Source organism: Zootermopsis nevadensis, unplaced genomic scaffold (assembly GCF_977971745.1).
Source record: "Zootermopsis nevadensis isolate Lab colony 2312 unplaced genomic scaffold, Znev_1.0 Znev_ptg000002l, whole genome shotgun sequence".
In the NCBI taxonomy this organism is placed as follows: Eukaryota; Metazoa; Arthropoda; class Insecta; order Blattodea; family Termopsidae; genus Zootermopsis; species Zootermopsis nevadensis.
This window is the reverse complement of record NW_028259134.1, coordinates 15,199,331-15,213,353: the sequence shown is the minus strand read 5'-3', so window position 1 is coordinate 15,213,353 and position 14,023 is coordinate 15,199,331. Positions and strand designations below refer to the sequence as shown.

Here is a 14,023-nt window from a genome sequence, read left to right as displayed (position 1 = left end):
TCAAGACATTCGTCATATGTGGAACCCGAATATTAATTACCGTGTTGATTAGAGACCGCCAGCAGTTCATATCCCGAGATGATAAACAAAATTCCACACACCGTTTCTTCAAGATACATAGGAATGCTGTCGTCCTTTCCACGTCCAGGTACCCTCCATTCAGGTTTTTCTACAAAGTTTGTATGCATTTTTCATTTCTCTGAAGCATATTTCATGTCCCGCCCATCTCATCATCCCTGATATGTACTGAAGAGTAAAAATTATGCAACCTCTCATTATGCAAAGTTTATTTCGAAATGAGAGGTCGTTGTTTTGGAGACCAATCATCATCAGTACCTCTAAACTACAGGCTACTTGTGTACGTACCAAAATTCACTCCAGACGTGCCAACACCACTGTTAATGTCAGTACGCGGTGCGTCACTGTACATTACTTCAGAAGAATTAACACCACGACACTAGACAGACTGAAACTTCACTGCTTGAAACGATATAACGATAAAACGACAGACAGCGTGAACCGAACGCCTATTCAAAAGTAAACAATGTTACTTACAACTTCTTCCTCAGTGTATTTTCGTTACTCCTCTGTGAAATAATGTACCACTGGATTGTTTCCGTACATCTCACAGACAATTTGTAGAAATTACACACGGTCTGAAAGCAACTAACGACGATATCGCAGTGAGACGGGAAATGACCTTGCTAGAGGTGACGTATCATTTCGCTAGAAAATGCAACCAACCGACGTTGCAAGCTTGCTTAGGAGGAAAAGTAAACATTAATGTTACTTTCCACTTCGACTAGAATAAACAATATGATGGCGTGCAGAGACACGCTACTTTAGATAAACGAATTCATTGTTTAACGCTGCACATACCAAAGTCCACCACAAGACACATCAATCTCCCAGATCCTAAACCTGCTTATTATTATTATTTAGTGTTCTGTCTGACGACAGGTCCATATGAACAGGATCCTTCCATCCTTTTCTCGGACTGGGACCTGTTCATATACGTTCTTGGCAGATGATCCAGAAGTGGTTTGCCATTGCCTTCTTCTGTGTGTGAATGGAGTAATTGTTGGAAGCCCCCGGAGGAAAACTCCGTGTTGCCTAGACCACGGCCTTGCCCAACACAAGTTATAAATTCGGGCACCACCGGGAATCGAACCCGAGACCCCAGGATTACAAGGCCAGCGTTCTAACCGCTCTGCTTACCGAAGAGTAATCTTAATCCAGCACTCAGGTTTATGGCTTACATAAATGACTGATATCACAAGTTTTAGTGTTTACGTATCTCATAAAGAACAGAGAAATATTAACGCGCGCATGCAAAATCATTCAATCCCGTCCCTACGTTTTTCCCAAAGCCGATACCGTTATATTTCAGCATGAAATTCTGGTGCCTGTACAGACAAAAGCAGTTGTAGATGAACCAAAGCTTGCCACAATCAGTGCTCCCAAAGCCACTTGTTAACGTCAATCAGAATTCCGTTTCCATGGCAACTCATCACGCACCTTGAAAAGGTCCGGGTATGAGAATCTATTTGTGCCACCGTCCTGTGTGCTGAACGTTGTTACTTTTTTGAGTCACGCGTTTACGTATGAATGTATCAGCAAATGAGACATACAACATACAGCCAAATACACATTTTCAGGTATAATTTTCAGTACGGCGTTACAACCCATAAGACAGCCATCTTCAACAAAGAACTTATTAAAAAACGTCAAGTCTTTACTGTATTTAAATGTACTACCAAATCAGTCTGTATTATTAGTAAAAGAATGGAATACAAACTGTGACATGCTTCCTTGTCAATGTCAACATTTTACTAATTTCTAGAAATGACGACGTATTCTACTCATTCACTGGAATTTTTTTTTTGCTGGGGCCAAAGTCGTTCAGCCGAGCAACCAAACAGGTCTAGTTACAGGCATAAAAAACACGGTACACACAATCATATAACCGAAGTAACTGTTGGCTTCTTCGGATGTATTTTTGTTACAAATGGAATTGTAACCTAGCACAAGTACAAACTACGTGTTATGTAAGAAAGTGCGTAATGTGTGTAGTAAAATTAAATACAAATTGGATAAAATATTAAAATTTCAAAAACAGGAATCCCTCAAATTGATTCTGCATTAGATGTAAAATACTTTGAAGTTCTGTAAGGAAAACAACTTAAATATACGCATTTATGAATTTTAAACTACACTGAATAAAATTATTATTATTACTTTCATTGCCTGCAGTAAATATTTTAATTGTATTACAAACTTTCTTTCCTCTTAGAACTACCACCTGCTAAAACAAAATATGACTTTCGATCACTGAAATTCCCTGAGCAAATCACATAGCAGAACTGTTTTGGTTCGAGTGAAAGAATCCATCGATTTGGCTAGGCATGCAATGTCGAGCTTCGACTCACCATGTCTGCATGTTTCCGTAGACCAGGAATATCCTGGCAATCCCCTCGTTCAAATTACATAACTTATCGACTTTGTTACAGGTCGCAACAAGCCCAGCTGTCTTATTTGTTTCAAGCCACGACAGTGAACATCGAATTACTTGTTGAAATTACAAGCAGCCAGAGGGCCAGCGTCGGGTCGAGTCTGAGCGTTGCAGTGAAATACGCTGTCGACTATTTCAAGCCTAACAGGACTTGCTTTATCGGCGTTGGTTCTGGGTTCTAGCTCTGATTGGGCAGTTTAAAATTACGTGTTGTCTTGTTGAGATGCACTAATGAGAACATGCTGAAACCGTTAAATCACATAACGCAACAACTTAAAATTGAAAATAAAGGAATGGTGATCTGGTGATTAACATACACGATTAACGTTCAAATCATTCCGCGTTCGAGCCCAAATGCATTCGCAAAAATAAAATCTACAGTATGCTTACAACATACCATGTAGGTAGCACAGCTTACTCCCGAAACGTCGTGTATATTAAACATGCCTCAGATAATGGACAAATATCTAACAACTGTGCTGTAATGAATCAACCGTTGTCCTTACTAGACCTAAAGCTCTGTATTACTTATTCTTGTCGCAAGAAATCTACGAGCTCGTTGTCCTTACAAGCCAGCCTTAGTACTGGGAGGGAGGGGACGCGCTAGCACATAAGGTGTCGCTCGAAGATATTTTGCGTCCAGTATAATACTAGAAAGGATCATGCAAAATGTTGCATGAATTTAAATACAAAAGAATACAGAAATCGACTAAATAAAATCAGAGCTGATTGAAGGTTACAAGTGCATTCGGGTACATTACTGTCAGGAAGATAAAAGTACTGTAAATATGAAAGTGCTATTGACACTATCAGCAAAGCTTTCACACACATTCCTCTCACGACGCTCCTCTTCGATACCTGAATTACAGAGTTATTACAGTTGTCGATGTTTGTCTGTTGGGTTGTGGACTTGCATAAATATACCAACGTTTCGGAGAAGCATAATGCATCCATCTCCAGGGCTGAAGAGATAGAGACAGTATATTCCTCCGAAACGGTGGTATTTAACTAGAAGTCCACACGGGGTAACAAGCCAGAAGACAAACCACCATTTTCACCGCCATGTAAACCTCAAGTCTCATATATTTATTAAAATTATTCACTCGAACTAAAACATACTGCATAATATAGTTTCCTTGCAGCCTAAGTTAAAATGTTCTATCCTAGATGTTCTTAAACTGTAAACGTTCTCAGGGGTTTCTGGTTTGATTACGCACCTTCTTCGGTGCTTTGACCGAAATAATGGCTGACGTCTTCAGGCCTGTTGCTATTGGAGGTGATGATCTGATTGAAAGAAGGTCTGCTTTGTCGCCGCGGGTTCTGTTGTGGTGCAGTCTGTACATTAAGACTGGTCTCCATGTCCTGCAGTTGCAAGCCAACACATCAATGGTCATTAAATTATGTTCCCACAAATCCGACGTTCCACGGGGAGTGGGGGGGGGGGGATAAAATTCCAAGGACTAAACCATGTTTTCACGTAAGAGCACTTAGGATTACAACTAAAAATCCAGTGATTATAAATAATTCTTATATTTTGAACGGAACATAAGTCGATGTAATGGTCTGAAAGTCTTTAGTATTTTACTTGTAATTCTAATGCTAAAAAACATTGCGAAACCACGGTTACGTAGTGTTGAACACTGTTCGATAAAAATCTAATGCGAAACAAATCGTTTGGTCAGCTTCAAAAGGCTAAATAAGAGTTGTAATTTAAAGCGTCGTTTAAATAGACGAGGTTTCAAATTAAATCATTTGATTCCTAAACACGTGGTGGGTAAGTACATCAAACATTGCATAAGACAGTCCTATTGTGTGTTGCTATGCCGGATGTGATTCACTGCCATTCAAGTTTACTCTTTTCTTTCTGTACACATCCGTCAATTTCAGTGATATTCCAAAAACGCTGTTCACAGAGTATCAGGGCGGAACCCTAACAAACGAACATTAGCCCACCTGTTCGTACACAAATTGATTGAATCATAAATGAACCACTGCACTCTGTGCCTCACGAAGGGGAAAGCAAATAGTTTGCGCACAGAAGATGAAAGTGTACTCAGTCGCTCCCACTTCGACGAGAACAACAACAAAACGGTGTATTTTCGGGATTTCAAGTCTGCACACGCATTTGCGTTCGTTTTTCTGTATATCCACAAGAAGAATGTGACTCACAACTAGACGAATGTTGACGGAATTTGACGCAGGAAGTTACAGGAGGGTGTAAATTTACGTGACGAGAAATTTAATATCGATTCTCGTTTATTTGGTTGTAACGCAGTGTAGACTTGCTGGTAGATACAAACGTTTCGGAAGATCATACTACTTACATATTCAGGGCTGAGTTACAACCTCGATGACCAACATCAACGTCTTCATCGCCGTGAGAACCTCAAATCTCAATGCGTCTAATAATTTGTGCCCTTAATCTAATATTCGTAAAGTGATTAAATTAAAACGGATGAGATGCATGGGACATGGGGCACTCGTGGTGGAAATGAGAAATATATGCAATATTCTTGTCAAAAACCTGTGAAATCCTGAAGGGAGACTGAGATGCAAAGTAGATGTAGATGTATTGACTGGATTCAGCTGTCATAAGGAAAGTTTTATTGTTCTCTAAAGGTTTGAGGAAATGTTCTTTTCATTAATGGAACACTGTGTTGAATATTTGCGTCTTTTAAGCATATTTGACATACACGACGTTTCTGGAGTTGCTACTTCCTTTTTCAAGTGACTGGTTGTCATTACTCATTATGAAGACGCATCTTCTTTGCGTTATCAGCGACAAAGGGTCGGGATCGAACTCGGAGACTTTTGAATGCTAGGCTAAGACACAGGCGGACGGCCAGACACTATATTTCCATCATGCACAGAAAGATACTTGTAGAACTTTTTACGGAAATTATGATAATTTAGAGATATGCAGGCAATATTATCGCTTCTAAAGTGGCATTTATTTCTGGTTTGTTGATGGCTAACTGGTTTAGAATGAAGAGACTTTACGTCACAGATTTTTATATAATCATACGATCATCGGAGATAATTATCATAAAATCGAAAGAACAGAGCAAAGAGCACTGGTAATGTTATCTCTGGATTAAGAAATGTTCTAAATTAGTAGCACATTTGACGTTATACCTCAAATCCGCACTTCAGATAAAGGCTGCTGCGTAATGCCAGCGATCAAGATATTTAAATTGAATAACAAAATAACAAGAATGGACAAATACAGCTTTGTGGCTGACCTCAGGCAGTGCGTTTTGTTTAAGCTCAACGTCTGTCTACTGTCTAAGCATCGAAACGACATTTAACTCACACATGGTTTTACTCGAAAACAGAGTTTCATCAAAAAATCCCCAAAGGCTCAAAAATGCTTGAGTTAATTTAGACTGAAAAGAAAGTTCTTAAAATAAACTACAGTGAATCTAACTTTGCCTATAAATGAAAATTGTAATAGAAGTGCCGTTACTTTAGGCTTAATCAACAGGCCTACCATCGGGGTCAGACAGCTCGAACACTGCGATACTGGGATCCAGTCCCTCTGGAGGCATGAATTATGTCCACAACGGAAATGATTCCCCAGTTCACTTATTGAATCCCTAAAAAAGGTTTCAAAAATTTGGGCACGATTTTAAATTGGTACAGGTCATAAGGCTTAAACCGTAAAATCTACAAAATGCATAAATGCCTTTAAAACAAAAAGTTAATGAAATATAAAGGTCACCTGGCAACAGACTAGTTTAACTACTAGTTTACTTTCGTAAAAATATAGCAGGTTTTAAAAGATACATTTACGTCTTTACATTTCTAATACTGAAGTCCAGATAAGCGTCACTGATTTCCTTCCACAAGGATGTGAATATTTCTAAATTCGAGTAGCAAAGAATGTTAGACTGCCCCAAAGAGCAGATATCCTCCGTAATTTTAATATTCATCTGTGTATAAACAGCTTTCCTGATCCCAGTGTCCAAAAGATGTCAATAAATTAATGAACAAAGCATTCGAACATTTTTGAACACGACAGGCATCATCATCGTAGGAATGAATCTGATCTAATTCACAATATCCTCAACAAAGTTACACCACTATTTTTCTACAGTACAAAACAGTTTTCTTGCCCTGTTCTTCCAATGCGATGAAGGATGATAGATACGTACGCTTGTCGTCAAAGGCGGAGGGCACTGTACACGCTTTCACCCCGAAAGATTCCTGAAGAATGTTGCCGTCACAAACATACGACCACCTGAACAGCGGGCTTCACTGACGGTCTGTCTACTGGCTCAAACCGGACCCCATGTAGTTTCTTTATACACAATAATCGATCTGTTTGTACGGGCAATATCTACAGAAGGCCGTTCACATTGCGTGAATGTACAAATTGCTGACAAAACTATTCAGCGTCTGCATCAGATCGTTCAAATCCCACACATCTGTTTGTGGACACAATATGCATGGCGTAATGTTAAATCGAACTGTTATCGCTTGCGATCCCATACCATCCCCACGAAGTTCACGGAGATGAGATGTTTATTATTGCAGCACAGACCTAAACGGAACCTGATGACGGTTCGATAATCTAAAATGTACGATAATACGGAAGACAAACGAAAAAGACGATTTTAAATATGAACTGTATTTACGATATTATTAAATCACAAAGGAAATACAATACGATATCAAACACAAACATTTTCACAAACAAAAATTGTATTTAACATAACGTAAATTTGTAATTGAAGATTTTATTTTTTGAATAAATTCGGAATGGGTATTTGCTTCTGAGAATTCTTCAAGCCAGCGCCTGAACATTAGTAAGTATAGTCCACGACTGTAATCTTGAGACTTGCGGGGTGAGGGACTGGGGTAAAGGATTAAAATGGCGTCAGCCTATAACGCTTCGGACTTCCTTCATTCCTTGCAAGTCTCAAGATTACAGTCGCGTACTGTATGTAGCAATCGAGCACATAAAACGAAGAAGGCGCGTGGTTGTCGTGGATGTGTGATTCACTCCGCTACATACTGAGACGACTGTTGATAAAACTGAGCGAAGTCGGATAGAATGGAATGTCAGATAACTGAAGTTGGCGCACGCGTACTGGAGTTTGTGAAATTTAACGCAGAAAAAGCAATGATAAAAACTTCTCGTCTTAGATTGAATTCCCTGTAAGGTAGTCAGTGTTGTGTCCACCGCCCACCGTAAAATCTCACGGATTCACTCGGCATCCGTGTGAGGAACGACACTAATTTTTTTTCAGGATAAAGTCAGCTGAAGCACGACGCAAACCACTTAAACCCAAAAATTGTAGAGATTATGAATGGAATTTACTTGCACGAGAAGGCATAATTTTGACGTTCAACTTAAAACCGCAAATCCAGGGTTGCTTTCTCAGCTTGGTTTACTCCATTCAACAAAAGAAAATTTCGAGTCACCGAGTATTCTCAGTATTTTCTTTCTCGATTAAGACTATCGATACTAATCTCAGGTTATAATGCGAACGTCGACATTCCTGAAGCTAACTTCGTAGCCCACGATTGACTTTCTATCTAGTGTCCGATCACTAAACTATAGGAACTAAGAAAAATAAATTCAAGCAAATAAATAAACTTACGACGCCCGAATCGGACTAGATTATTTTGTTTGAGGTGAACTTAGGGAATTGTGATTTATTGTGGAATAAATTTACGACTCCAGCAGACGTGTAAATTCGCGCAATAGTTACATGTCATTAAACATTCTGAATTTTTACACTACTGGCACATGGTAAATTAGTTCCTTTCATTTTATTGAGATTTATCGTGTTAGACAACAAACCTGATGAACTCACTATACCTTTTAATCAATGGATGTTGTCAAGAAAGAATGAAAACAGAAAATCGTAAAACGTAGGCCTATACATGATTCTCACAGATGCAAATCGACTTCTGTATTCACTTACAATGTCTAATGTTCTCCCAGCCAATCCGCAAAAGGGGAACACAAAACTACGACTTACAGAAACAGGTTCGGCCTAATGGCCACACAAGAAATATTAAAAACTTCAGTCAACACGTAGCCTATGGGCGTGAGTTCGATGCTAGCCCTGGAGGACGACAATTCTTAACGAAAATTTTAGTGTTTGTCCTAAATACCCAATAAAATGCAGATTGCTACAAAACAGGTTACAATCAGTGATATTCATGTCATTCAGCTTATCATAACATCTCATTCTTAGCAGTTAATACAACTTTGTAAAATAACAGAATATAACATGCACTTTTATTATCCTGACTGCGAAAGGAAAATTCACCCTATTTCTAGCGACAGGCGAAATGTCAAATAACCGAGAAGTGGAATGGCCTTGAATCATTTACAATTTAACGGAGACTGCTATAGCTAACAATACCAATATAATTTGACCAGCGAATCTTGGTTATAAAGCACTTCTATGGAGTAAAAGCTACTTCGCCCGCTCCTCTCCTGCAACCGTTCGGAATCAATTACACGCCCGGATAATACTGAAACAATATTGAATTATTCAAATTACATTTCGTTACACTTCAACGCTGTTTCATCACTAAACTCGGAACGATTCATACCGCTTCTAATAAATTCGTTTTATATGCAGTACATCACAACACAAAATTTATAGGACAGCTAAGGTTCAATGCATGAAGAGGGAAAATATTTATACAAGCATCCTGCGTCATTGTCTTTATCTTCACACGTTGCAGATACAAACCCAGTATTGCAAAGACAAAAATAATAAAATAAAATTTTGTGTGTTTCATTTAAAGTTCATTACATCGAAACACGTTTCACATAGAAGTTGTACCTCTCAGTTAAATCTTAGGCCAATATTGTACGTAATTTAAATATGAGTAGTTTTTAAATTTACTGCCGATGTGAACACAAATTCAAGTTGCAGCTCTTAATTTAAGCCCACAATAACAAATTTAATCGAAATACATTCACCACTTTCTTCAGGTATAACATACAGACGGACATGACAACCCTTACATGAATTCACTTACGTTAAAATGACGCATAATATCCTGTGACACTCATTTCGCAGAAGTTGCGTTTTTATACGAATTCATCACGAGTCCTACCACAGACATAAAAAGATTTTCAGTATAAGAAATTAACCCTTTGAAGCCGAATCTCTGTTTAATAAATTTTAAACATCCAGTCCGTAGTTAAGAAGAAACACAAATCATAACCACTATAAAAATCAATCGGTTAACGATGATTTAGGAAATAAATGTTGTTTAAATGCAGAACTGTTGACTGACAAGGCACAGAAGAGGAACACATAATCACAAGTGTTTGCCAATATGTGTGACTGTGATGATACTTACAAATCTCTATTTTAAAAAAGGCACTCCTGGAAACACGAGGACAACCCCTTGCCTCACACTGTGTTCGATCCAATACCGTCATTATGAAACTCTTGTTACTTCAAAGTGCATAATTAATCATGCGCCTCACATTACCGAACACACGGCGGGTAAACATGCAGTTACAGGACGCATGCGCAATGGTGGCAGCAAAAGCATCATGTTTGACCTGACAGGTATCAATGAATGTTTAACAAACTGGGAAACGTGTGCATAAAATAATAATAACTCTGTCGCATTTACAGGTTTGATCTTTGATCATTGTGCAGCTGAATATTCCTCAAGCGAGAGGAGTCTCCATCCAATCACTTCCCAGCACAGAAACGTATTTATGTCTTCATGTAAAGTACCCTAAACTCCGAAAGATCATAAAAATCCGTTCACCGATAAAAAATGTGAAAATATCTTCAAGGCGACTGACTCCAGACTCCATCCAATCCTCCAGACTCCACCACAGGCGCCACAATAGCCTTACTCTTGCTACCACAGTCGCCACCGTCAGAACGTAATTAATTTTTTTTCCCTATCGCGCGAAAGGCGCGCTCGTGACGGACATCGGCTATTACATTCCTTTCGAAGCAGACAGATACTTATTAAAATTTGGCGATGACGCTAGGTTTGTCTAGACACTCGAAAGGGAAACATAGAATGCATACAGAATTTTTAGAGTGTCATGCAACTGAAAAATTCAAATCATTCCTCAGAACAAATCACATGCATCCGAGGTTGCGAATGCTACCCCATATATTTTATGACAAATTTTACCCTAACGAAAGGGAAGTTTGCTGTGACGTAAGATGGCGGACTGAAATGGCGAGAACCTGGATTTCTACTAGCACCTGGAAGTTATTCGTGTATTCTGACATTCACTCTAAAAGCGTGCGTCGTTAATGCCATTCGGACATGCTATCACACGAACTGCCCACATGTTTATCGTCATTGTTTTCGCTGTGAGAATTTATGTACCGGAAGTGTAACCAGACCTCTCTGTCATTGCCAGAGCCTATTATAAGCGGTGTTGTCAATCCCAGAACAGAAATAGAGCTTCGACTACAGGAGAAATCGATTGAAATTCCTGAGCACATAATACACATCACATTCATTGTTCAATTTACTGAGGAGTATTGGGACGTAATAAACTGAGTCATGAAACAATGGGAACAGACAATACATCCACTTTTACAAGGAATGAGCTTTGTTCAACATTTTAATTACAGCACGGGTGAAAAATTGATGTTTTGTTTAACTGTGAAGTATGAACTATGAAAACCACAACAGGTTCTTCTGCTTCTTATATTATCCTCATTCCCTACTAAAAGCTAATCATATAGGTACAATCCATTTCTCTGTAATCCACATTAGTAACATTCTACTTTGTAGGTCAACACAGCGGTAACGCGTTCGGAAAGTCCCCTTATTGAATCCCAATTGGGTACTAGCAATCAGCAGGTTTTTCGTGGTTTCCTCATACATTCTTGAAGAATTACGAGATAGTACTTCAAAACGTGCCATTGCAACATTTATCCATATTCCTTCTCACTCATTATAATCTTTTCACATTTCAGTCAATCAGAGGAGTTGGAACAGCAGCATAAAATATAATAATAATCCAATTCGATTCAATTGAAATGAATTCAATTCTTTAATATTAATGCGTTGCATCAACAGCCAGATGACCAGTTACAGATAAAGCACAAGGAAAATAAAGTGAATACAATAACAAAAAATAAATAAATCCATGACGCGTAATGTTTTTGTAAGCTGCCATTTTTCACTTCGTCTTCAAAAACTTCCTGATTTTAAGTTAATTACATAAAGCGTTAAGCCTTTAAAACGCAATTATCTAAATGTTTATCCTTCCCGCTGTGTAAAATCACGAAAAATGAAAAATACAACTGGAACACAAAATTAATACTTCAGTTTACTCCATTCTTAATTTCACAGATCCGTACATGGAACTGTTTAAATAGGCTTTTTTAAAAAAAGAGAGAGAGAGAGAGAGAGCGAGAGAAAGAATCACAAGTTTATAAAAGAAAAAGAAAAAGAAACTGGTGCTTCAAACTCTTTCGACGCTTTCTTTTTAAAAAGGCTGCAGGTACGTATAATACGTGTTGCTAAACCTGCACAGCTATGGAAATCCTTGTGGAAGCCTCACAGCATTTTACGTATTTCGTCTCCAATCGCTTTGCACCGTTTCATTATCAATAGTGAAGACAATTAATTTATTTTGTCCTTGTCTCTGATTTAAGCTCACGTGATGATTAGAAGGCACAAGGATTCTTTGTTCTGTGATCAACAGAGTACCGTGATACATGTCACTGCTGTGCTAAATACTGGGTGATATCTCTATTCGCGCAGGTGTTCCGGACTCCCATACGAGCTCCCTCGAAAGTCTTCTGCTACACTGGTTATTAGAAGAAAAAAGTCGTATGGAGAAGAGCCCGTCTTCAGAAGCTAAACAACTGCTAAGTTAATAATGAAATTCGCCACTTTTTATGAAACCCATACATTCATTATCGTCAAGTTCGTACTGCAACATCTTTTTGTGTTATGTAACACATTGTGTACCTTCGTAAGGTTAATTATAACTTCACAAACGTAGCCGTCTTCTGCGTTGTTGCGCCGTGCTGTCTGGTAGAAGTTTACCGACGTTTCAGAGATCGTTGCTGCCTCCATCATCAGGGCAATCCAGACTACAACCCAAAGACAGTCATCTTCGCACTCAGCGACATGAGAAACCCCACTCCTACATACTACAACCTTGTTCAATTTGCAGTCACACTACAATTTTCAGCGCCTACTGCATCAATGTTCTGTTGTACCAATAAAGCCGGTTACTTGTGCCACCTTTCAATGTGGTAATTGTTTTGTAACAGCGACTGAACATCGAACTGGTTGAACTATCGTGTTGACATGAGCCCGCCACTATTAAAGACCTTCAAGATAACATTTATATAGAGTAAACTAAAATCTCTGGTATTACAAATAGCAAATAATTGCCCGCCGTTAGACCTGGTCTTCAGCAACGTTTAGTTTATTTGGTAAGTGGCTCTAGTTCGTATTAGCTTCCTGCATAAAACTGTGGGTATCTTTTCAATTGGTGTGACCAGTTCTGGACGGAAGTTCATCCTGGTCTGAGGTCAAAGAATACCAGCAATGGCTTCGTCACTAAAACAGACGAGTTGCTGCGTCATCCTTCGTCATAAAATCGTCTAAATTACGTGCCTTTTTTATAAATAAGGCTAAATAATGATGGAGACAACAGAGGTGTTTACGTTACTCAAGGTCATCTTCTTTCCAGGGTCTGACTCACTAATCGCGGAAGAACACTACAAACTGGTCTTTCCCATCTCATTTTAACTTATTTCGTTTACGCAGCTTCCGGTATACTCATCCTAGACGCTTCGTTCCCAGTGGGGTGGAACACTTATTTGTGCTAATATTATGCTGATTGCCCACTGTTTGAGTTGTATTTGACATAAACGTTTCACCAACTGGCTCTTCTACCGTCAGGCGTGACGTTCTAAATCTGATTTTGTAATTTTTCGGACAAAGACACTTCAATTATTTCAAGGGAAATAAAAATTGAGATGTGTTGCGTGTTAGTGTTCTGAAAATTTCATTAGTAGAACACAGAAAAGTAATTTGGATTCGTCAGATTACGTAAATAAAGGACTGTGTATCATCAACGTTTCAATGAACCAAAATTACTGTATACATTGCTTTCAATACTCCAATGCGGCCTGCAGGTTAACGTTTGCAGACTCAGATTTAGGTTAACAAATATTAGGTTCACAGTTTTAAAGTTCCCGCAAATTAGGATGTTGCCATGAAAAACAAACAAACAAACTTTTGTCACTAAAGAAGAACTCTGCATGGAAACGTTACTCTTTGCATCAACAAGTAAAGCTCAACTTCACTTACCTGGTTTGACGACATATTGTTCAGCATCTCTCCCGTCCACCATCTTCGTTGCACCTGAAGAAAAAATAAGCAAAGTTCAGGACGTTTCTCACGAACGTAATGTAGCAGAACGTACACACTAGTTTCTGTACAACGAGAAGTCGATGCGGTGTGGGTCTTAACGTTGAGCTATTACCTCAAATAGGCCACGACCGCTTTCCACCACATCTTTAC

At 38.8% G+C, this 14,023-nt stretch overlaps 1 protein-coding gene across 10 annotated transcripts in view; it reads right to left on the bottom strand.

Annotated features, from left to right (window-relative positions):
- Positions 1–14,023, bottom strand: part of LOC110839908 (band 7 protein AGAP004871) — a 76,906-nt gene that overhangs the window by 54,575 nt on the left and 8,308 nt on the right. For 3 of the 10 annotated variants that reach the window (XM_022084492.2, XM_022084490.2, XM_022084491.2), the window contains exons 2-3: positions 13,811–13,864; positions 3,730–3,874 (exon numbers count right to left, since the gene is read on the bottom strand). In XM_022084492.2, the coding sequence (XP_021940184.1) occupies positions 3,730–3,874; positions 13,811–13,837 (172 nt within the window). In that variant the 5' untranslated portion in view covers positions 13,838–13,864. Of the gene's footprint in view, positions 1–366; positions 528–555; positions 680–3,729; positions 3,875–6,666; positions 6,801–9,847; positions 9,936–13,810; positions 13,865–14,023 lie in introns of those variants that run through there. The other 7 variants (XM_022084502.2, XM_022084503.2, XM_022084494.2 and 4 more) reach the window with 6 other exon arrangements.